A 24,275-nucleotide genomic window follows, 5' to 3' on the forward strand; every position below is an offset into this window, starting at 1 on the left:
TTTCAGTCTGTTTTAATCTATCTTCCTTGTCAAATCCTTCAAGAAGTAGGAAAATGGGAAAATGGACCATGAGATTGTGACAGGACAAACCTAAAGCCTGGTGCTCATGTACACTGTCTCTTTAACCCTCGAAGCAGCTCTGAGGTTGCCACCACCATCCCTGCTTCGGAGGAAGAGAACTGGCTCAGGGCTCAGGGGACTGAAGCAACTTTGTACAGAGAACAGCTAGAGATTTGCTCTTCAAAACCAGATCCTCCGCTCTTTGCCTCTCATGCTCTCTTTCCATTTGTAATACCATCCTCTTGGAAGTAGATTTGGAACATGCATATTTACAGAAATAAATACATGGCAGGAGAGTATGGCCATGTCTGTACAGCTGTGAGTTGTCTGTAAAGTCTTCATGCACATCTGTGAACATCAGCGAAGGCAGCAATACTGAGTCACAAGTTCTCAATCAAGTCCTGTAATGCTGTGTTTTAAAATCCCCTGTCTTCCATGGTCTGATCTGTAGCATCCCTCTTTTGCAGCCCCATGCAGACACATGTGCCCACACGTGTACACACTGGCTCCTGGGACTGCCTCTTCCCCAGTGACTCAACAATCAGTCGCTTTTGAAAAATGAGTAATACTGACATTGAAGACATGCTCCAAGTTAACTTTTTAATACTCCCCATGAAAACATGCGTTAAAATGTTGAGACCACCACCTGCTGCCACCCTCAATAGAAATTCTCTGTATTTTCATGCAATTGGTGGGGCTGAAGGTTTTCAAATACGAAAGTCTCTTCTCCAGCCCAACATCTAATTTCATGGTGTAAAACAGAATGCTACTTGTCTTGCAGCTTCTTAAGAATGCAGATGAACAAGATGAATGGTGAAAACACGTAATGAATTTTAAAATAAGAATGAAATATATTTAGGGCTTAATTTAGAGAAAGCTTAGAGATTGTTCAGTTATACTCCAATTCACTCATCCTTTTAGATATCTCTAGGACCTACTGTGTGCCAGGCACTGTATTAAGCCCGAAGGGAGCAAGATGCATAAAAGGGTTAAAATGAATAAACCCACAGTCTGGTGGAGGAGGCAGACGTGTGCGTAAGTCCTATCTATGAGAGAAGTACGCAAAAGTTCACTGGGGGCACAGCAGAGGGAATAACTATATTGTTCAGAACTTGGGAAGAAGGCCTCCAGGGGAGGCATCATTTTGCCCCAGGAAGAGTTGATAGAAGAGGTCATTCAGGCTGATAAACTCAGAACACATGGAGGCCTGGGAGTCTATGTGTGGGTACGGACTTGAGTAGCTGTTCTTTCTGTTTAACATAGATTCCTGTCCTCTTCTCCTGGTTCCTTTGTGGATCTTACCATCCCCTCAAGTGGTCCCAGAGGGGCTGTCCATGGTGCTCAAAGGGGTGGGCTTATGGTTCAAGTTGGCTAAATTAGAATATTCCATTCCTCTAGCTACAGGAATACAGTCACGGATAGTCATGTGACTCAAGCAAAACCAATCAGAAACTTCTCTGAAATTGCTGTATGATCTTGGTGAAAGAGAAGACCCACCTCCACTGAGGTGGTCCCGCTGGGCACAAGAAGTGTGAGGCTGTGGGCCCACTGGAGAGAGCCCGCTCGCCAAGGGAAGTTAGCGGAGGCCTGCAAAGCAAGGGCTCTCTCCTGACTGAGCCTCGATGATATCAGATGTGCTGAACTTCCAAATTTTGAAATGGAATTTCCTTTTTTCTTAAACTGGTTTGATTTGGGCTTCTATGACTCTGAATTCATCAGCACATCTACGACATGTTGCCATACCCTAGCAGCTTCACAGGACTAGTGGGCAAAGTGGAAATCAAGGGTCAAATCCTGAATGAGAGGGATGAGGCGTTCAGACTTTATCCTGTAGGCAATGTGGAGTCAGCAAAGTTTCTAAGAAGCCAAGTGACACGGTTCAGTTTTATTTTGGGAGGATGTCTGCAGCCGGGGATGAGTCAGGATATCTTTCATTCATTAGTTCATGGAAATATTGTGAGCACTTCCACTTACTGAGTAGAAGCAGAGAGAAGGATGCATATTTTGAAACTGATAATTTCATTGGAATATGCCAGGAGGCAGATTTCCTCTTTAGTAACTAGGCTTATATAATTAGCAATGAATATTGAGTTTTTCTATGTTAAGTAATGGAGTAAACATTTCAAAGGAACATCTCTGATACAGCAGAAGTCCCGTAGGTAACAGGACAAGTGTCACAATTAGCAAACACATCAGTTAATAAAGAAAACAAAGGAAGAGTCACAATAGGGAGGCTGACCAAAGGCCTTTCTGCACATCTCACTCTTTGCTGGTCGGAGCAGCTCTTCTGGATTTCTTCTCTGTAGCCCTGAACTAGAGGTCATCCTGTCTTGGCCTGAAAGCCTCTATGTTTGACAAACCTTATAATTTCTTTAAAAGGCAATGGCAGGCATAGTAACTGAGCCATGGCTGTGAGCTGGCACCACGACTGGAGTCTGTCTTTAATGTGCAACCTGCCTGGGACCCACAGGAGAGACGTCACCAAGGCCTTTGGCTCTGAGCCAGATGCCAGCATCTGGCCCTGCTTCCAACACAGGCTAGCCCTGCGGTCTTGACAAGTCATGCCGTCTCTGAATCTCCATTTTCTCTATCTGCAAAATAAGCAGGATCATAACACATAGCCCAAGCTCAAGAACTGCTGCATGAATTATGTGAAATAATACAAGACTCTCTCAGGTTAAAACTCAAACTATCAAAACATTTGTTTGAAAGATGTATTTATATAGAAAGCATACAGTCTTAGTACAGGCATTCCACGGTCATCTGTCAAACATTTTAGAGAGGCAGGTGCTGTATCCAGCATAGGGCTTCCCTTTTGGGGAGAACTTGGCTCCAAGCTTGTGGAGACAGAAACCAAGTGGCAAAAATGCATTAACCGGAGGCTACAGGGATGGTCACCATGAGAGCGGAGGTCTGCATGAGGTGCTTCGTCTGCAGGGAGCACGAGGCAGAGCGCTCCAGTGTGCGTTTCCCTGGAGTCACGGCAGCCATCACGGGGGGGACAGTACTTGAGGTGGAAGGGGCATCATAGCAACAATGTTCTGGGAAGTCTGCCAGGCAGTGTGCTGGCTGGATTGATGGAAGCCCGGGGTAGAGCAGGGAGACCAGGAGGCCGTGCTGGCCGTGCACCTGGTGGTGGTCAGGTCCATTTCCTTTCTCGTTAGCACAGGACACATTTCTGGGCACCCTTGTCTTCTGGTCTCCAGGTGGGTGGAAGACTGGAGGGCGGGACTGGGGAGAAGTCAGGGTATTGCTCTGGGCACCTCCCTCCGTGTCCTTGTTCCAGCCTGCAGCACACAGTCCCTGCCTCTGTGGTTCTGCCAGCCCCAGGTCTCGCTGAGCAGGTCCTCTGAGGGCCCTGGGCTCCGGGAACACGCCCTCCCCACTCCCCTGCCCCCTGCATCCCTCCAGCTCTGGCCCATGTGGTAGCTTCCTGCTGCCACTGAGGACGTGCTGCCTCCCCATCCCGTTGGTTCCTCAATATAGAAGAAACACATCTGTGTCATCGATTCCCTGCAGTAGGTTCCCTCTGTTTAACATATGCAGGGTGGTTTCTACTTCCTGCCTGCATCCTGACCTACATACAAAAGCCAATAAACGGGTCCAAGTGAGAGATGGTAACGGATGGAGGCAGAGAGGTGAACCAGGGGGATTCTGAAACTCAGTCTGTGAGTATAGGACAGGGGAGAGTTGGGAGATGGTTCACAAGTTGACAGTACCTGCCAATTTGTAAACAGATCATGAGTGTGTAATGGCTTAAATTTATTCACTTGTTTCCTGGGGCATAGTTGACTGTCTATAATTTGTTTGTGTGATTCTAACCTGAAGTCAAGGAACACATGTAAAATTTCTACCTTCAGCACTAAGGAGAGTTCTCCCCACAATCTATAATTCTTACTGCTTTCTCCAAAAAACAAACAACATTTCCAAGTATCAGAAAGTAGCCAGCCCCGCAGAGCAGGGCACACGCCTGCACCGAGGGCCGCCTGTTCTTACACCCCCCGGGGTGGGCCCACAGCGGCACTGCCCCGACTTAAGGCTCCTCTCAAGGCATGTGGAGCTCTCTGCCTTGTTTAATTGTAAGTTGTGGGCATATCTGGTTTTGTCCCCAAAGGGCGTGAAGAACCTTGAAGACTGGCATGGTTCTGCACCCATTCTGTTGCCCCACAAAGTAACACTGTATCTGGCACCACCCAGTGGAATTTGTCAAATGGACAAACGTCTTTTGAATCTGTCTTCCCGCTCAGTTCTACTCAATCTCTCAACCACTGAGCTCTGGCTGGTTTGGCCACAAGAGGTGTTAGGGCAGGTTATCCGAGCACCCGCGGAGGTGCTCCTCTGACCTTGCCTTCTCTTTGTCTGCAGGGAGGGGAGGCTGCTGCCCTTCCCCCTGCCTGTGGTCCATTTCTCACAGCAGCTGGAATGATCCTGTGAAAAGCAGCCAGCAGGCACTTCTACTGAAAGCACAGATCAAGTCATGTCACTCCTCTGCTGAAAGTCTGGCAATAGCTTTCCATTCTCTCAGGGTAAAAGGCGAATCTGATAAATCCTATCGCCCTCTGTCTCACCTCCCTCCACCGGCCTCACCTCCACCACTCTCCCACTGCCCATGCTGCTCCAGTCACGCTGGTCTCCTCGTTGTTCTTGAGACATGCCAAACACATTCCCATCCTGGAGCACCCGCACCTCTGCCTGGCAAAGTTGCCCTGAGATCGCCACGTCTCAGCCCCCTTCCTCCAGCTCTCTGCTCACAGGTCCCCGTATCAGAGAGGTCTTTCTCTGACTGTTCTCCATAAAGCGGCAAGAAGCCAGACCTCAAGGACCTCCATGTGTTGCCATAGGATTGGACAGCACTTATCATCCGCTGAAAAATTATATACATATTTGTTTGTTGTCTGCCCTTCTCCACTAGAACTTATACGCCAAGAAGGCAGAAACTTGATCAGTTTGTTCACTGCTGCATCCTTCGCCTGACATGATGTAGGTACCAGCTCAGTCATTATTGAGTGGATGGATGCAGACATGCATGGGTGGTGGGTAGATGGATGGATGGATGGATGGATGGATGGGTGGATGGATGCTTAGATGGATGGATGAATGGACAAATGAATGAATGAACTGATGAATGAATGGACACCAGTCTTTTTGATATTAAGTTGAGACCCAGGTCCTTATTTCTAAAATTTATGGCCTAACATAAACACTCTCCCCAGCAGCAGGAACAATTTCTACCCTGGAGTTGGAACCATCCCTTTAAGGAATAATTGGATTCTCTTGTATCTCACTTTACTGTCATTACAAAGCCATAAATTCCCAAAATGCTGTGAAGACTGCACAGTTTGTCAGGTCCAGCACAAGGGAGACAATGTGGAGTGCTATGTCAGTATCACTGACCTATAAATAAACAAAATCTACACCATCTTTCTCTCTTCTTTCTTTATCTCAACCCCATTTGACTTTAAGGAATTATTTCAACAACCCTTGTGGCAACTATCACAAAGTAAAGCCCACATTTAATGACTTGCGCTCAAGGCCCTGACCAAGGAGACTTGAAGTAAGCCTTTACTTGTGTCAGTTCCTCCTTCTGGGAAAATGTTCCTCACCACCTGTACCTGTTAGAATGCTATTCAGACTTCAAAACCCAGCTCCTCCATAAACCCAGATAAGGCACGGAGTGTATGTGGTTTCTGAATTCTCAGAACTCTCAGAGCATTTTGTCCCCACCTACATGTCCTTTTGATTCATATCCTTCCTAGCCTAGAGTTTCCTCACTGTAAAAAGGGGGAAGGGAAAGGCTACCCTGAATTGCAATGAGGTACATATATCTGCAAATGTGTGTGGAGGGAAGGATAGCCCAGCACATGGTGGTTCGAGCCCAAATATGGTAACGATTTACTAATAGCTACGATGCTCTCACCACAGGGTTAAGCCTTCTTAATGGTAGTTTTGTTGTCTTAATGTCTCTGCCCTTAGTTCCTAAGCTTTGAACCTTCTCCCTTATTGTCTATTGAATGGATGAATGAATGAAGGGTTCTACTTGGGAAAGGGATTCAGAGCTGCAGGAACACAGCTTCAGAAATCCTTGCTGACGTTTCCAAAAACGCTGAGCCGATATCCTGACAGTGCGTTCATCATCTTGTTTCAGAGCATCTTCTGTAAAACAACCTCTAATTTATTGGCTCCTTTCAGAAATTCGTTTTCTGCTTTTATATTCTGCTCCCAGATTTCATTTCAGTCCCTTTGACGTTAAGTTGAGACCCAGGTCCTTATTTCTAAAATTTATGACCTAACATAAACACTCTCCCCAGCAGCAGGAGCAATTTCTACCCTGGAGTTGGAACCATCCCTTTAAGGAATAAATTGGATTCTCTTGTATCTCACTTTACTGTCATTACAAAGCCATAAATTCCCAAAACGCTGGCCTGTAACTGAAGGGCAACCAAGCTCTGTGCCTAGAAATGACGAAGTTACTCTGAAATGGAGCTGGAATTTCCATCCTAAATGACTCTTCTGTGTGTCTTCAGTTTTTTTTTTTGCATCTGAAAATATCTTTCTAGTTGATATGACTGCACCGCCACAGGGATAGGAGGAAGGGCTGCTTCAGTATCTCCTGATTGAATGACAATTGGCGGCGGTGGCAGGGAAGGGTCGGCAGGATGTGAGGATACCAAAAGAGGTCGTATCAGGTTTTTCCTGTGTTTACTAATCGTTACGGGTCTCACCAAAGGTTTCGTAAGTGCTGAGCAGGCATTGTGCTATGATTCTACGTGGATCACTTCATTTCATTCTCACATAAACCCATTTGAAAGATGACAAAATTAAGGCGTGATGAGGTGAACTTTTCTGAGCTCTCACAGCTGCTAAATGGTGGCATTAGGATTCTAACCCAGGCAGTCCAATCCCAAACTCATGTTTAATAGATTTAAGACAAGACAGAGCAAGTCCAAATGAAAGTTCCAAAATTTAGGGTGATGATGAAGTGACATCTATAGCTTTGAATTTTTATCAAATGTACTTGCTTTTCTAAAAGCAAATTTACCCTCACCCCCATCAAGTATGTAGTTTTGAACAAAGAATGAGAAAAAAAGATGTAAGGGAAATGTAAGATAATTTTAATCAGTATTAAAAATGAACTAATATCTATAGAAAAAGTGCTAAACTATATATCTGAATGTACATATGATTATTAATGTATACATAAATAAAATATTACTCTTATGAAAAATAAAAATTCACAAAACAAAGTTCATGTTTGATAAACACCTTACCTTTAGGAAAAAAGTTATTTATGCTTTGATTTTCTTCATTAAAAGGATGATGTGCTCATTACAGAAAATTTCAAAATAGAAAAAAGAAGGAAAGTGAAATTACATGGAATCTGCCTTAAGCCCCAGCACACAGGGAAACTTGAGTCTTTTTTGTTTAATAAGCAGACATTTCTTTACATACTCATGCAATTTCATAAGCTATAATTTTCTCTCAACGTCATAAAAATAACCCCTTTGAATAATGCAGGGTTTTCACAGTAAGCATTATACATGTGGGTGTATCAGAGTCTCAAGTCTCTTCAAAGGAGGTATAAGGTATACTAAGCCAATTTCTTTCCTTTAGATTATTTCAAAACTGCCAGTTATCATAAGCAATCCTGTAATAAATATTCTCACACTTAGAACTTTGTATGAGGGCCAGACTTGAATCTTGCCAAATATTCCAAGAAGTGAAATCAGTGAGTCAAAGTATATGACTGTTTACAAAGTCCTTGATTCTTACCCTCAAATATCTTTCCAAAAGGGTTGCGATCATTTCTACTGCCACCGGCAAACACTCAGACTGCCTGGAGGACATGTTCTAGTATACTTTGTCTTAGGAAATACCCACATCCCCCCAAAAGCAAACCCAATCTAGAAGCCGTGATCACCTCACAGTCTGGCTGATCCTTAGGCCAAATTTTATCTGGCTCTGTATGTCCCACGGCCCTTTGAACGTGCTCTGACCCAGCGCTTCCCATGCCGCCTGCGATGGTGATCACACGTCTGTGTCCTTAGGCCAGCCGTGAGTCCAGAGGCGGGCACGCAGCAGATGCTCAGTGCATGCTTATGAATCATCTGGGTTTTGATGAAAGGGACCATGCATGCATTCATGTATCGGCATTTCTAGTGTTCTGTCTGGCACACAGTAAACACCAATTAAATACTTACGAACTGAATGGATGTGAACCTGAGATTTGGTTTATTTCAGAGCCAGGTGGGAAGAACTTGCTATTGGGGAAAATCCTTACAGTTCCTGGGTCTCAATCATTCCTTTGAGGCATAAACATTGATGAACACCAACTGTGTCTAGTAGGTAACCAGGAAACAGATAATTCTGACAGCATCTTCCAGAAGAGTTCTGGGGTCTCCTGTCCACAGGCAACTGGAGAGAAGTTCTCAGTGAAACGTGAACAGAGTTCACAAGGCTGCCCAAGGGAGGGAGCACCTGCCCAGAGAAGCCAGGGAGTCTTCACAAACACAGGAGTGGCCGTGGGGCCAGAACATGGGTCCAGCTGGGTTACACTGGGTCCCCCAAAAGATATGGCCAAGTCCTAACCCCGGTATCTGTGAATGGGACCTTATTTGGAAATAGGGTCTTTGAAGAGATAATTAAATTGGGTATCTTGAGATGAGGCCATCCTGGGTTTAAGGTGGGCCCCCAATCCAATGCCTAGCATCCCTGAGAGAATGGAGATGGAGATCTGAGGATGGAGGTGCAGGTGTGAGAAGGTCACGGGAGGACGGAGGCAGAGGCTGCAGTCACACCAGCATGGACCCCAGCGGCTCTGGAGGAAGCTACCAGAACCTGAGGGAGCACCCTCCTGGGAGCCTTTGGGGAAAAGTGGCCCGGCTGGCACCTTGATTTCAGACTTCGGATCCACAGAACTGTGAGAGAATACACTTCTGCTGTTGGAGCCCCACATCCGTGGTGCTGTGCTGCGGCCACCACAGGAGACTTGTGCAGGGACGTAGAAACCTCGGGGCACTGACTCCTTTCCTCGCCTCCCTTGAGACCACCGTTCCGAGAGGTCCAGTTCCAGGGCCTGCAGCGGGGCGCCTTCCCTTGGGGCTGGGGCTCTGCGTGTTGAAAGCTGAGCGCTCCCACCCATTTCTCCCATCCTTGCAGTCAGAGATAAAGCAGTCCTGAGGGGGAGGCCTTGCCACCCACCCCAGCCTGACTCACCTTCCCTCACCCCACAGCCCCGTCCAGGGCTATGTCAGCACAGGGCTCACCACAGGTCCGACCACCCCTGCTGCCTGCCCCTCTGTCTGGCCTCCTCCTGGGCACCACAGTGAGAGGCAGAGACCCAGCATCCGGTCTGAAGGTGCCGTGTCCTAACTAGCTCAGTAGGATTATGCCCCATGGCGTCTGGCTCTGTTCCTCCAAATGCCTTTACTGAGGTTGGGGGCAAAGCCCAGCTGCAATGCAGGGGTCCTCGGGGTTCCCATAGGGCTGTGTTCCTCGGGGAAGCTGTGAGCTTGCACAGTTGTGATTCCGGGCAGGTGTCAGGAATGATACCCCTAATGCAGTGGTTCTCAGTCATGGGAGGTGCTGCCCCCCAGGGTGCATGTGACAAGGTCTGGAGGCAGTTTTGATTACCACAGCTTGGGGTGAAGGAGAGGGGTGCTCCAGGTGTGCAGGTGGGGGCCAGGGGTGTGAACATCCCACAGTGCACAGGACGCCACACCACAGAGAACAGCTGGTCCAAAACACCAGCAGTGCTGAGGCTGAGATACCCTGCCCTACAGCCTTCAGGGTCCCATCGTGAGTTCTGACACGTGGGAAAGTTAACCAGGTAGGTGGGGTAAGTAAAAGCATTTCTGAAAGAGCCTGTTGTGCAAAAGAAGACGAGAGGTGGGAGAGAGTGTGAAGCTGGGGGAAGAGCAAGGAGCCTGGGCAGGCAGACTGCACACGTGTGGCGGGTGGAACCATACGTAGGAAGGGGATGCAAGAGACCCTGCTAGAGAGAGGGGCAGGGGTTGGGCTTCTGTGGAAGACCCTCAAATATAATCATAGCAATGGTAATAATAATAATAACGATGTGACCTTTGCTGCAGAAGGTCACATTTATTGAACACTTATTAGGGACTAAGTTTAAAATGTAATACACATAATTTCAGTTTGTTTTTTCAATATTCCTGTGAAGAAGAGTATGAGTTTCCAGTGGCTGCTAAAACAAATTACCACAAAGTTAGTGACTCAGAACAACAAAATGTGTTATCCTACAGCTCTGGATATCCGAAGCCCAAAGGAAAGTCAGCGTCATCGGGGCTGTGTTCCTTCTGAAAGCTCTTGGGGAGACTCTGTTACCTTCCTTTTCCAGATTCTAGAGGCACCTGCGTTTCCTGGCTGGTGGCCCCTTCTTTCACCATCAAGGCCAGAGCTCAGTGGGTGGAGGGGTGGCTCCTTCTCACATCACATCCCTCTGACTTCTTCTTGCACCCACTCTTCCACTTTTAAAGAGCGTTGTGATGACATGGGCCACCCGGATAATCCAGGACAGTCTCTCATCTTGAGGACAGCAGATGAGCAACCTTCATCCACCTGCACCCTTCATTCCCCTTTGCTATTAACATGACATATTCACCGGGTCCAGCAATTAGGATGTGGACATTGGGGAAAGGGGGCACTTTTCTGTCCACCACAGGTAGTTTGTGTCTACAGAAAATAAACAAGAGCTTCAGAGTAATTAGATTATTTGTTTGCACTCACAGCACAGAAGCCAGGCTCCATCTGTGCATTGTGATTTCCGCTCCCTGGGACAACAAGTGGCACTCAGTGACACTTGCTATGGCGCCCAACACTCTGCCTGCATCGTCACATTCAGTCCCCTCCACTCTGGAAGGAGACCACTCCTCTTGTTAACAGAGAGGCATGCTCAGGCGGAGAGGTCATGGACTCCCCTGAGGTCTCTGGGACACAGAGAACTCTGTGCACTGCCCCTTACAGTGGCCAGTGGGCACCAGGACCCTGCTTACCCATGGGGGTGCCCTTGGCCCCTTGTCCTATATGAACTATGGAATCTGAGTTTCTCCTCTAAACAATCTCATTCTCTGTGTCCCACCACTCTGGAGGCTTAGGTTTGAGGTCTGGTTTGTTTACAAATTCCACTGGATCAGACAGGGCCCGAACTAGAGGGCAGGCTACTGCCCAAGACCCAGATAAAGCCTCTAAAGACACAGGTAGGAAAATCTGGGTGCTTCTCCCCTTTCACGTGCAGCAGGATTACATGGGTGGCAAGCCTTTGCAAAGAGGCCATGGGATCAGCAGCCCGGCCATGTTTCACCACTTGCTGTAATGCTTATTCCTACAGCTTAGATGTGTGGCCCAGAAGAACCATCACCCCAGCCTTGTTCTGCAGGCGATTTCCTGGGAAAGGCACCTAGGCAATTTTGCCAAATGAATAGGAGTTAAGATAGTTTATCCTTCCAAAATTCAGAAAGCTCAAGGGTAAGGGAGTGAGTCTATTTATAAAAAAAAAAAAAGAAAAACCATAAACACCCAGGCATTCCAAACTAGGGGCATGAATGCTATCCCTACCAGTTCGTGCAGGCCGGACTGCAAGCTGGTGCTGTCCCCACAAGACAGTAAGCGGCTCGCCCGGGAATGCCCAGGGCTTCAGGGAGGGCGGAGGCTGAGTACTGCCCCCTCGCTGTGTGTGTGTTTGCATGGGCGAGCGAACGCGAGAGAGCTGCGCTCTTCCCTAAGAGTCAGTCACATGGTTTGTCCCTCATGAAGGTTTAGGTAAGGACGAATCTACGTGTAAATATGATGGGAGAACTGGACTCCCATGGAGTATCCGTATAGAGATAGTAAGAGCCCAGAGACCTGGGGCGACCACCACTGTTTGCCCCTGGGCAAGGTATGCTCTCCATGAGCCCAGCGGTCTCCCCTGTAAAACGGAGATGATAATAGGACCCCCCGCAGTTGGCCATTGCTGGGATGAGGTGACGGCACACCTACAAAGCGCTTAAAAGAGAGCGTGACACGTGCAAGGCCCTAAGCAACTGCTGATTGTCATCATGAGTATAGCATCCCGTAAATAAGCTGATGTTTGTCTTGTAACTTCTGATTACATGTTCCAAATACGGGGACTACCCATTCCATTTAAATTCTCTCTGCACAGAAATACAACAAAGCCCGGCTCCAGGCCCTGTGCTGGTGGCTGGTCCCCGGCTCACTAGGCCCACCCACAGACACATACTGTTAAAACTCTCATGTGTGCACAAGCGCACTCGGTGCTTCACTTCCTTTTTATGTGTTAACATCTTAAAATTAAATTGTCCACGGGAACATGAATGGTAAATTTTCAGAGGAAGTTTGAAGCATGTGCTTTAAACCAGTGAGAATGCTCAAAATAATAGTAGTGAAAATGTTCAAAATGATCACTGATTGTTCACTTAAACTCTTCTGAATCTTTTAAACTTGACAACATGTATGCATATTATTTATTAAATAATAAGATCTGGACTTAAACCCTCTATTGCATAGAAAAAAAAGAATTACTTCTTTATTTTCTCAGTGTATTCAGTGCAGTGATAAATGATTATAAAAATTAGCATTTGTACACTTATCTTTAAGACAATTTGTAGGGAAACGGGAGTCGACTCTGAACACTTGCTCTGCTTGTAGATGATGCTAATTTAACTAAGGAAAGGTGCTCGCCAGTGTTTCTGGATTAAACTATTATTGTTCTTAAAGATAAAAAGGGAAAAAGATATCTGATAAAGGATATAAATAAAAAGAGTTTCAAATACACTTTATAGTTAGCTTTAATGATAAAAAGGGCTTCTGCCAAATCTGACTTTATGAAGCAGGAATTTTCTCGAAGCAGAACACTTTCAATCAAGGTGCACGTGATGCAATTTCAGGGCCGGAAGCAAAATGCAGTGCCATGCAGGTCATCACACTTACCCTTCAGATTCTCCCAAGGGAGGGAGGACACTGCCCCTGGGGGTTCAGGCATTTTCAGGCCACAATTTGATAGAAGTAACCCACCACTACAAATTTCCTCCAAGAACAGCTTGAAAACGTTGCCCCATACCCACTTCGATCAGCATTTAGGTCACTGCTTTGTTCAAAAACAGTGAACAAACGGTTGCTGTTCATAGGCTCATGTTTTTGTGACTGGATTGGCTCCAAAAAAGCAAGAAAGAGGAGAGGATTGCTGGTCCCCCAAGCCTCACCTGAGCCGTGAGCTGCCTTCAGATCAGCTCGTTTTCCCCAGATTGATGAAATGCAACAACGTCTGCCACTGACAGAGGAACTCCATTATTGTTCCTTTATTTTTTGACGAAAGGTAGTTTAAAGCATTAGTTCATTTATCAAAAGAATCCTGCCTACATAATAGAGAGGAATGCAAAACTTGGGGAGATTTTTACCCATCAAACCTGAGATTTCAGAGGCATTTTGTGCCTGTGGCAGGCTACTTTGGGCTCACATATATTAAGGGGTATTTGGGCAGAAAAGTTCTAGGAAGGCGTATAAGACATGGTTACTGATTAATTGAACATGGACTGGTATTTTCAAGTAATTTCAAGTCTTTGCTTCCTTTTTTCATTATTTCTTCACTGAGTCAGCAGTTACGGAGCACTTGCTCTGTGCCCGGCAGCGTGTCAGGTGTGGAACACACGAATATGAGGTGGAAGAGATGCCTGCCCTCAGGGAAAGAGCAGACAGGCAGAGTTATCCTCTGGCTGTCTAGAAACAGAATAAATGACTCAACCAGCACCAGCTGGGATTACGTGCCAGGAGGGAGGCAGACAGGGCTCTGGGGAGAGCAGGGTGGGAACCTCGCTTGGATAAACGGTGGTCAGGGAGCCCTGCAAAGAAATGGTTTCATCCCTATTCCGGCTCTGGCTCTGGGTTATTTGGACAGAACATCAGTTTGGCCAAGATATAACCTTGGCTTTCCTTCTGTGCCTGGGAAGGTAGCAAGGTGGGTTGGAGAGAGCCTTTGACTGCTTCCGGGGCGTGTGACCTCGGGCTAGGGGCTTAACCACGAGAAGCCTGCATTGCTTCATGCACACTTGGAACATAGCCTTGCCTGGGGGCAACTGCGAGGAGCTGCAGAGACCCATATGTGGTTATTTTTATGTTTACACGTGTAGGCATGCTCACTTATATTGAGGTAGGCTAGAATAGGGAGCAGAGGGACTGGGGTTCAAATCAGAAGGTACGGGATAACAGGATGCTCACAAAGTTATAGAGGAACAGGGTGCTCTGGGTTCAAAACAACAGGATGCTTGCAGACCTGAACACACAAAATGAAGTCTTATGGCCTTCCTACCAAGTCAATATCCTCTTAAGAGGAAACATTTTCTCTTTCCCTCACTAGACATGTGCAACCCAGCCCAGGCAAGTCACCCACCCAGCACTCATGAATGTTCACCCCATTATTAATCAGACCCTTTCTAAACCCCAGAGCACCACACCTCTGAGCTGCTCACCTCTCGACTGTGTCTGCACTCCCTCCTTGAGTGAGTGCTCTGCTTTAATAAACTTCTGCTTGACCTGCTCATGAATTCTTTCTCCACCAGAGTCAAGAACCCTGTCCAGGGGTTGAGGTGTCACCTAGCCAGCTGGGAGACCTTCCTGGATTGGATTGCCTACCAATACGAGCACCTTGTAAGCAGTTCAGTGCAATTTGAGCAATAAGGGAGCCAGGACAGCTCAGCGGTTATCGGCATGGGATCTGGGGTCTGAGGTCATGGTTTGAAACCTGGTTCCACAACCTGCCAGTTGTGTGCCAGGGGGATAGTCACCCAATCTCTCTGTGAAACGGGCATTGTCATAGTACCTAGCTCATTTTATTAATGTGAGGATTCAATGGGATGATGTGTGTGTGTGTGTGTAGTTTAAAGGTGTGCCAACATCAGAGTTTAATAAACTTTTCATTGTCCCTGTTACTCAATTGATTTTGTATGACCTGGCCCTTCTGCATACCTAGTCCAGCGACCCTGCTCTGGCTGAAGAATACTCTTGGAAGATGCTTTCAAAGGCCTACAGGAAGGTCATTCTCCATTACCAATTGGACATGTCACTCCTAAGCTTCAACCCATCAAAGGTGGACACCCGCAGGGGTGTCAGGGTGTGCTCCCTGTCAGTCCGACGAGCGCGGCTCCGCCTGCCCTGGCCTCTGTGGCTTGGGCCCTTTCGCCCAGTGCCAGCTTTCTGCTTCCCTGAGCCAACTTCTACTCATCTTACAAGTCAGAGTCACACATCCCAGAGGAAGCCTTCCCAGCCTCCTCCAGACCCCCCACCACATTGGGCCTAGGTGCCCACCTCGGGGCTCCTGCAGCTACTGTGTAGCAGCCTGGCATGTCCTCAGCCTGGACTGCAGTAATTTGGCACTAAAATCATCGTCTCTTCCCCCCAGGAACTGCACAGGTGTGGGCATGTCACACATCCATCATTTTCTTCCCAGGGGCTAGCACACTTTTGGTCCAGTGGGTTTTGAAAGAATGAAGGGCCAGTTCAAGTGCTCTAAAACGTAAATCTTCTAATCACTTAACCAGTGATTGATTTTGAACCTGCAAGGATATGTCCCTGCTTGGGCGCTTTCAAACTCACCAGGTCATACTCTGAAATCCCGTTCATTTTTACAGATTTATAACACCATCCTCAAAGGATGATTTGTCAGCACTGAGTATATAAGAAAGATTAAACACCTGGTTTCAAAGTCAATTCCTCCAGCAAAAGGGAATGAGGCTTTCAACAGATGCCAGGCACAGTTAAACCCTTTATGAGTCAAATCTGTCTTTTTCATGGAATTTGTGTGACAACCAGTGATGTAGTTGTCATCAAGCCCATTTTACAAAGTAAGAAACTGAGGATCAAAAATTTAAGTTGTTGGAGTTAAGTGCCATGCCCAAGTCTACCTAGACAAAAGATAAAAATTCCTGACAGTCCAACCCACGCTTGCATTTGGGGCAGATTCTATCACTTTCAAGTGTGGCTACCTTGAGAGAAGCAACATTCATCTCTCTGTATAAACTATAACCTCAAAAGTGTCGCACATATTCAGTGGGGGATTTATAAATTCAGCTGTTGAACTGATGCAAAACATTGCACAGAATCATCATATCTCCCTATGCACAGTGTGTGCAGACACATGTGATTTCAAGTCTCTATGCACATACACCTTAAAAAGGGATTTACTGAACCACATGGGAGGGAAAAAAGGCTGGTGCAAATCTCTGCCAAGTCTATAACTTTAGAAATGGTAAGGTAATTCCATTACTTAGTAAATTTTTAAAAATTTCCCTAAATTGCTGGATAGCTCCTTTTTGCCAGGGTAGATCTAGAATCTGAGGACAGGTGATCCCACATTGAGCGGTTTAAAAACATTTGCTAAAATATAATGAAATTATTTCCACCTCACTGTTCTTATGTGACAGTTCCATTTTCTGCCTGGGCTATTCCTGGCTCTGCTTGTGGAAGTTGGCATCTATCTCACCGATGCCCACATGGCACAGTGTCTGGGGGGATTTAGGCCAAGAGATCATCTACTGCACACTAGGGCAGGGATGCCTGTGATCATTTGTGAATGGCCCTTGTCTAACAGAGTGGGGAAGAGCGTGCTCCTTTCAGCGCCTTCAAAGAGGCCCGGCCAGAGCACAGAGGCTACTGGCATGGGGTGGCCTTCCTTAGCAAAGGTAGCACCTGCTTACAAACACGGATTCGGAGCCAGAATGCCTGGTGCAAAGGCTAGAGAAGCAGGGAGTGCGTGAAGAGTGGGCCCTCAGTAAATGCTCTCTGCGTCTTACTGACCAGTCCCTTTGCTACCGTACTGCTATGCATCTGTACTATCACTCAATACTGCTATATCACTACTACTATGCTGCCCTGCTTCCTCTCCTTCCTCCCACTCCATCTTCTTCCTCTTCTTTTGCATTTCATTGTGTGTTATTATTTGTATAAAAATCATATGTGCAACTAATTCAAAGAATCAAACAGCTCTGCAAATTTTGTTACAACAGAGCTATAGTCCCGGCCACTTTCTCCCTCTACTTTTCTCTCTCCATCCATGTTTTTCTCTTAGGTTGCAATTTTGGTTTTTTTCAGCTCCTTATCTCTAAATGATAGATGTATGTGTCTCCTTGACTTTTCATTTTCAGGCCCTGTCTGTTGGCTTCCTGCTGTGGAAGATGAGGACTTAGTAGTCTTTCCTCCCGAAGCCCCATGAGACACAGTCATCCTTCCCTTTCCTCCATTTCTCCCATTATTATTGTGTTGTTGGTCAGATCAATTTTCAGGGTTTGGTGGTCAGGATTTAGCACACTCTACGGAGATGATTCAGGTAGAAGCTGTGTTATACACAGACAGCGGCATGTACAACACTCTCGTTCTTTGGGGTTAATAACTGTCTTTTACTTATTGTTGAGTTATTTTTCTAAATTTCTCATTTATTCAATTCAGATTCTTTACCAACTAAATAAATCTCCTCTCAGGGCAGCCAGATGTATCAGAATTCAGCTCACTCTTCCTGAAGAAGTCTCTCCCAGGCTTTTGATCCACTCCAATCAGAACTGGTCATGATCTATGCCTTAGGCATAACTCACAACCTTGAACCTGAAATCCTGGAGATTTCCTATGTCTCTCTTCTGCTGGAGCCCCAGCTTTCTGGTACTCATTTCCTCCTCCTCCTTCATTTAAAATTTTTAGTGGAGTTCATCTCTTTTACTAATAGCCACTTGAGAAAAGGCATATTAAGGTATATTTTTTGAGACCTTGAACTTGTGAGAACACACACCCTTATACCTGATTGATTAGCATGTCTCCATAGCCTTCTAGCATTTGAGAATCAAAACTATTCTGCCTCCTCAGCCCTTGTGACCTTTGTTCTTCTTTGGAAGCTTATCAGACCTGGATTTTGTTTTGACATATGTCTGTTTTAGTCATTATACTGTGTTCTTGGCAGGCTCTTCAATCTGTAAATTCATGTATTTCAGACCCAGGAGATTTTCTTTAATCATTTCATTGATGATTTCATCCCCTAGGGTTTTTCTCTCTGTTTCTGATGTGAAGTTATTGTACTGGTCCCTAATTATCTTATATTTTCTCTCATTTTCTATTTGTCTTTTTTACCTACTGTATAAAGGATATGTTCACTTACTTCCAACATGTTTTGAGTTTTCATTTGACCTTTCATATTTTTAATTTATAAGAGCTCTGATGTTTATTTTCTGAATTTCCAATTAATATGGTGTTTCTATTTTTACAATTGCAAAAATCTTATCCCTTTGAAAACACTGATAGTTATTTTTGATATCTTTTTCTTCTTGTAGAGTCTCTGTTTAGTCCAGACTTCTTTTCTTTTCCCATCTGGCTATTTGGATTTCAAGGTTCATGTTAGATTTCTGGACGTCTGACAATCCTTGGTTGTCATTCACCTAGTTGGCAGCTTATATCAAGGAAATATGGCTGGTTCACTGTGAAGTACATTCTGTGGAGTCATGGGGAACCTGTGGTGCATCATCTCCTTCCTCTTGGCTCAGTCACATTCCCACTGAAATCCCCGGGTGTCCTACTGGGAGGATGAAGACCTAGAGATAACATTCTCTGAGTCCAGCAAGAATGGGGTAGGTAGTGTGATTTCAGCATCTGTTATGTGTATGTTTAGTTAGACTTGCCATTGTCAGGACAGTATCACAATTCAAGCAGGCTTTGTGTCCTGGTGCAAACACTCTTCTGCTTTACTCTTTAGGGAATAAGCCTTCAGTACTCTGCTTGGACAAGGAAGAGGCAGCCATCCAGTTATTCAGAATGGGTACATGGATCTGGGGTTCTCAAGACTCCTTGAAAGGCTTTCAAACAATTTACCTTATTTTAGCATCTTTTTTTTAACCTCTGCCCTTTTTTTCCATAGATACTGACTGCTGTCAATTCCTCAGCCTTTGAAAGATTCTTCAGTGTCTATCAGTTCTTGATTTTCCCCCAGTGATAACTTGGAATTCAGTTTCTAGTGCACTGAGTTGTGTCCCACTCACTCTGTGTCTTTCCATTTTTCCCTGATGTTATGTTGTCCCCTCTTCAGTTTTCCCCATCTTTGTGAATTTATCATTTTTCTAATATTCCTTACTGTCATTTTCATTGGAGTTTCAGAGGGAGAAAATGCAGGGGTGTGTGTGTGTGTGTGTGTGTGTGTGTGTGTGTGTGTGTGTGTGTGTGTGCGTGCATGATTATCTACCATGTTTACCTAGAAGTTCAAGTCCCAGTCTTTCCCAAGTCTTCCAAAATTGTATAAGTTAGCAGATCAGCTAAGCACAGTGCAAGACCCTGGGTGAACAACCCTGGGCCATTCACACCAGCCCCTCCTCTGTGGAGAACGAGAAGGCTGTGAATGCCACCACTGATTTCCAAAGCCTCTCAGCTGCCTGGACATGGCGGTGCTGTGCCCGGGCCGGGAGAAGCAAGGGCCCTGAGGAGGTAGCAGAAACTCAGCACCTACAGCCAAAGCCTCGAGCCAGCACCGACGCTTCCCGAGAGGAAGAAATCCTCCAGGATGCACAGCACCGATTTCAAAGCACAGAAAGGAAGAGAGTGGAATCCCTCACACCCCTAACCAATGCTACTATGACCTGGAGAAACAGCTGTCCTAGTCCCGCAAAGACGCACTGGAACAGAGACGCAAAGGCCAACCCGAGGCGCGTCTCTAAGCAGCGGGGCACACGGGCAGTGGGAGAGCGCCAGGGGGCAGGCTGTCTGCACAGCATGTAAACGCAGCGGTGCCTCTGCTCCGCTCTTTTTCACCTCCGCATGGTCACAGGTGCAGAATGTGGCGAGCAAACCCTTGCCCGCTGCTGCGGACGGCGCCTGTCACACTCTCCGCCCCGCCCCCGCCCCTGGGCCCCCGCCGCCGCCTGGTTACCTGTGGATGATGTGGTACCTCTGCAGGTACTCCAGGGCCAGGGCCAGCTCACAGATGTACAGCTTCACAGCCGCCTCCGTGAATTGCACGTTCTGCTGCAGGTGGTAGCGCAGGTCCCCGCCCAGCAGCAGGTCCACCACCATGAACATGTCCTCCTCGTCCTGGAAGGAGTACCTAGGACCACCAAGGGACAGAAAAGCTCAGGGACAGAGATCTAATGTCCTCAAGACCAAGGCCCCCAGTTTACAGAACAGAAAACTGAGGCCCAGAGAGAGGTGCTGATGTTACCCTAAGTCACAAGGCACCCTCGGCAGGGCACTGGTCCCCAGGCTCTGGCAGACAAAAGGCATTTTAACAGATACTAAATTCCAACATATTACTTAGTCTTTGGTATGCATTTCAATTAGATGTTTTCGGGACTTACAGGTGCTGGTCCCCAAAGATGTGTCTCCCTTCTGCCACAATTCCTCTGACCTGGCCCCCAACCATGCCATCCCTCCCGTGGAGCTTGCGTCTGCAGCCCTTGAATGCAGCGGTGTAGCGGCAAGTCCAAGCCCAGGCCTTAAGGGGACTGGCAGTGCCTACTTAGTAAACTGCCTCTGGGAACCTGGCCGGGGCCCAAGCCACGGAGGGGCCATGAGACAAGAGGCAGGTGCTCTGGTCTGGAGCCCCCGGAGTAGCCAGTGACTGGCAGCCATGCAGTGAGCCCCCTCGGGTGTCTGGAAATCCACTGCCATGGCAGCTGACCTCACGGGGAGCAGAACTGCCCAGCAAAGCTGTCAACACAGAACGCGAGATGATAAAATAGCTGTGTTTTAAGCCACTAGGTTTTGAAGTATATGTTTTTTCCCAGTCATAGAGAACTGACCCAGTACTGAATTCATTTTTTCACTGCATTTAGGCTTCTGAAGGACTGAAGAGCCAATATATAAAATCTCAGAAGGGTGTTAAACAACGGGGAAGTGGAACGACGAACTCTTAAAATGTCACATTCCATAGAGAACTTTGAGGTGTCATCACAATGACAGGATGTTATTACGGAAGCTTAGACCTTTGTCTCGGCTCCTCAGGTACTAGACCCGGCTCCGCTAGGCCACTGTCCTTGCTCTCCAGAGGAGGAAACGGGCCCAGAGGGACAGAGGGACTCACTGAGTCAACGAGAGGGTGGGGACCAGAGCCCAGCTCCTCGGCTCTCCCTGGCGCCACGCCTCCGCGCGGCTGGACTGCGGCTGTGATGTGCACACACGATGCTTCTGGAACCTGGGCGTGTGGCTCTGGAGAGGTAAGCTGCTGCATGATTTGGTCAGAGCAATGGCAGCAGAGGCACATGCTTATGGGATGGGGAATTCTGGAGCCGGAAGGAACTCTCAATGCCCTCCAGTCCCTCCAACCCCACTTCACGGGGACTGGGATCCAGAGACAGGAAGCAGCTGCCCGTGCATCCAAGTTCTCCCTGTGTGTCCCACCTGCTGTTTACACTTGTTCAGAGTCAAGGTGAGCAGGGGAGGGCATTTATTGTGCCCCCAAACCTTTAGCTTACCAGATGCTTAAGGAGCACCTGCCCTACAATGGTGTCCTGGGGACGCAGGGACAAGGCCATTGTCCTTGCAGGAGCCCACGGTCCCCTGGGAGAGGGGGGCTAAGTCAACAGTCACCTTGGGGTGCAGTGGGGTTTGAGGACAGAGAAAGTGAGCTCTCCAGAAGGTAGGATGGGTGGGACTCGGGAATGTCTTTGCAGATGAGGAGTATACTGGATCTGGGGCACATGGGGACATGTGCAGGGACTCTGCAGGTCTTGGGGACAGTGGCCCCCATTCCCTGTTTCCAGCATTATAGTCACTGACGATCCCAGGACGGTGGCCCAGACTGGCTTCCTCCTGCTTGTTTCTGCCTCCCCTCAGGGCAGTGGAGTGGCTGCCTCTCAGGCAGGGACAGGGTGGTCCTGGAGTGACCCAGGGCCATCTGAAGGGCACCGCTGGACTTTATATCTGTTTTAGGGCAAACGCTGGTCACTCTGGTCATGACCTCTGCCCCCTGATGCACTGCAGGAGTACTTGGGTGTCAACAAAGATGGTAAAATCTGAACCCTGCCCAGGAGCCTATCAGCTAGGCTCCCAGGCTGCAGGCACGGGCCTGCCCAGACACAGCTGCTCCCGCGTGCCCCATCTGACTAGTGTTCACATGGACGGAAAAGCAGACCAGGGGGCTCCTGACACACGAGCCACAGGCACCTAACTGCAGCCTTAGCGGTCCATATTCACAGAGTTCTTCTGCCTTGCCTTTCATGGTCCCGGCCCCTCGTGCAGGTTAGCCATTCCTCTTCCATGCAGATTTTAGAATAAATGTATCCAGTTCTTGAGAAGCCCTGCTTGACTTTGGTGGGAATAATACTGAACGTACACATTAGAGGAAACTAGCATTCTTACAGTGTTGAACCTTTCCAACCTGTCCACTAACATGAAACGTCTGTCTACTCTGATCTCCCTTCACGTTTGCCAGTGAAGTCAATGTAATTTTCTACTTAAGGTTCTGGCATATATGTAGTTTTATTTACAGTTTTTTATTCCTACTGTGAATATAATCTTTCAAAATAAGGTTTACCAGCTAGTCATTGCTGGGGTAGCAGAGGACTCTGGAATTGAATATGCTTATCTTCAATCTAGAAGCCTGGCTGACCTCTTCATTATCAGCTCTAATGCCTTTTCCACTGATGGTCTGGGCTGGCTTATCATATGATGATTATATCTTCTACCAAAAAAAACCTGCCATATTTATATTCTTTCCATCCTTATGCTGCTTATTTCTCTTCTCGTTGCACTTCCCTATCCAGGGCCTCCAATAAAACTTTGACTGTGAAGGGTGTGGTGCCATTTCATCTTGTTCTGGATTCTAAAAAAGTGTTTTCACCATTAAATAAATCATTTGCTGTAGGTATTTGATGGGTGCCATACAGTTACGAAAGGATTAGGATTTTTGCATATAATGTTTCAAGTGACACTAGACCATGTTTTCCTGTCTGGCTGTTGTCCTGACCCAGTTTGAGTGCCATGGTAATCCTGGACTGGTGTGAAGGGTCTATGTTTGAGAGTTTACGAGAGGCTTCGTTTGCTTGTAGAAAGTCTGCTCTCATAATGCCCTCCTTTCCCCAACTTTGGAATCATTTGGGATTCTCCCTCCTCACCTAAGGTGTTCCCACTGGTGTTGGCCGATGATTCTTGATAATTCTCATTCCTTCCTGTCAACAAAGAGGTGAGCAAATAAATGACCCAGGATGTGGAGGAAGTGTGCACACCTCTGCTGGCTGCTGGGTCGGCACATCAGGAGCCCCGGGGCACTCGCTGGGATTGGCATATAGACTCTGAAGCGCCTCTTCTCCAGGTTTGCTAGGCCAAGAGTGACTAAGAGGCTGCCTGGGATCCCGTTGCCCAGAATGGGGATAAGACCCACCGGTAGAGTGACAATGCCGAGAGTCTAGAAGGGTGGACGGCTACACAGAGGCCCTGCTGGTGGTCTGCCCAGCCTGGACAGAAGGGGGCGCCATCCCTGGGCCTCATGTTTACATGGGCAACGACTGTGCTTTTTGACTTGTTTCTTAATACTGTGTTTCTGCCACTTGGAACTGGAAGACTCATCTAATACATCTTTCTACGTATTTGCTACTAGAGAGAAGGATTCAGATGCTCAAAAAGACACCATAGGAATCAGCTATAATTTACCTCCTTCAGATGCTCAATTTGTATTCTAATAGCTGATGGAGTATTGAAACATAACATTAATAACAAGCAAGTTCTTCACCCTCAATTCACAGCTAAAATGTCAAAGGGAATCGCATTCAATATTCCATCAGAACACTTTCGAGGGGCAAACATGAATTTTAGGAAAGAAACTTGCAAACTGGTATGAATTCTAAAGAGGAAATCTAAAATGCAAAGAGAACAATAATTTAAGCAATAACTCAGGTTACGGCTTTTTCTTGCTGCAGATCCATTTTTTGCCCTGGGCCATGGACTCTGCATTCCCAAGGAGACTCAGTGTCATAATCAGGGAAGAGAGAATGACCTTTCATCTATCTCTCTGCAGTTTCATGCTATTCCATAGCTTTGTACCATTGTCCCTTTCGCTGCTTCTTGGACTAGAATTCTAATTATGTTCTCCTGATAATGCCACACATTGTCATGGAAATGATGGGGATCACAAATGAGAAACACACATTCTCTAACAGTAAAGATGACCTACGGGGAAATCTGGGTAATTAGGCTCTCTGTGCTGATCAGAGATGGAGGGCAACTCGGAGGGCATCGATCTTGGCCTG

The 24,275-nt window shown here is 46.9% G+C and overlaps 1 protein-coding gene across 2 annotated transcripts in view; it reads right to left on the reverse strand.

Moving 5' to 3' along the window:
• Positions 1-24,275, reverse strand: part of STK32B (serine/threonine kinase 32B) — a 298,005-nt gene that overhangs the window by 83,691 nt on the left and 190,039 nt on the right. For both annotated transcript variants that reach the window (XM_036921132.2, XM_036921133.2), the window contains exon 4: positions 19,964-20,137. In XM_036921132.2, coding sequence (XP_036777027.1) covers positions 19,964-20,137 — 174 coding nt within the window. The remainder of the gene's footprint in view (positions 1-19,963; positions 20,138-24,275) is intronic.

Source organism: Manis pentadactyla, chromosome 5 (genome assembly GCF_030020395.1).
Source record: "Manis pentadactyla isolate mManPen7 chromosome 5, mManPen7.hap1, whole genome shotgun sequence".
In the NCBI taxonomy this organism is placed as follows: domain Eukaryota; kingdom Metazoa; phylum Chordata; class Mammalia; order Pholidota; family Manidae; genus Manis; species Manis pentadactyla.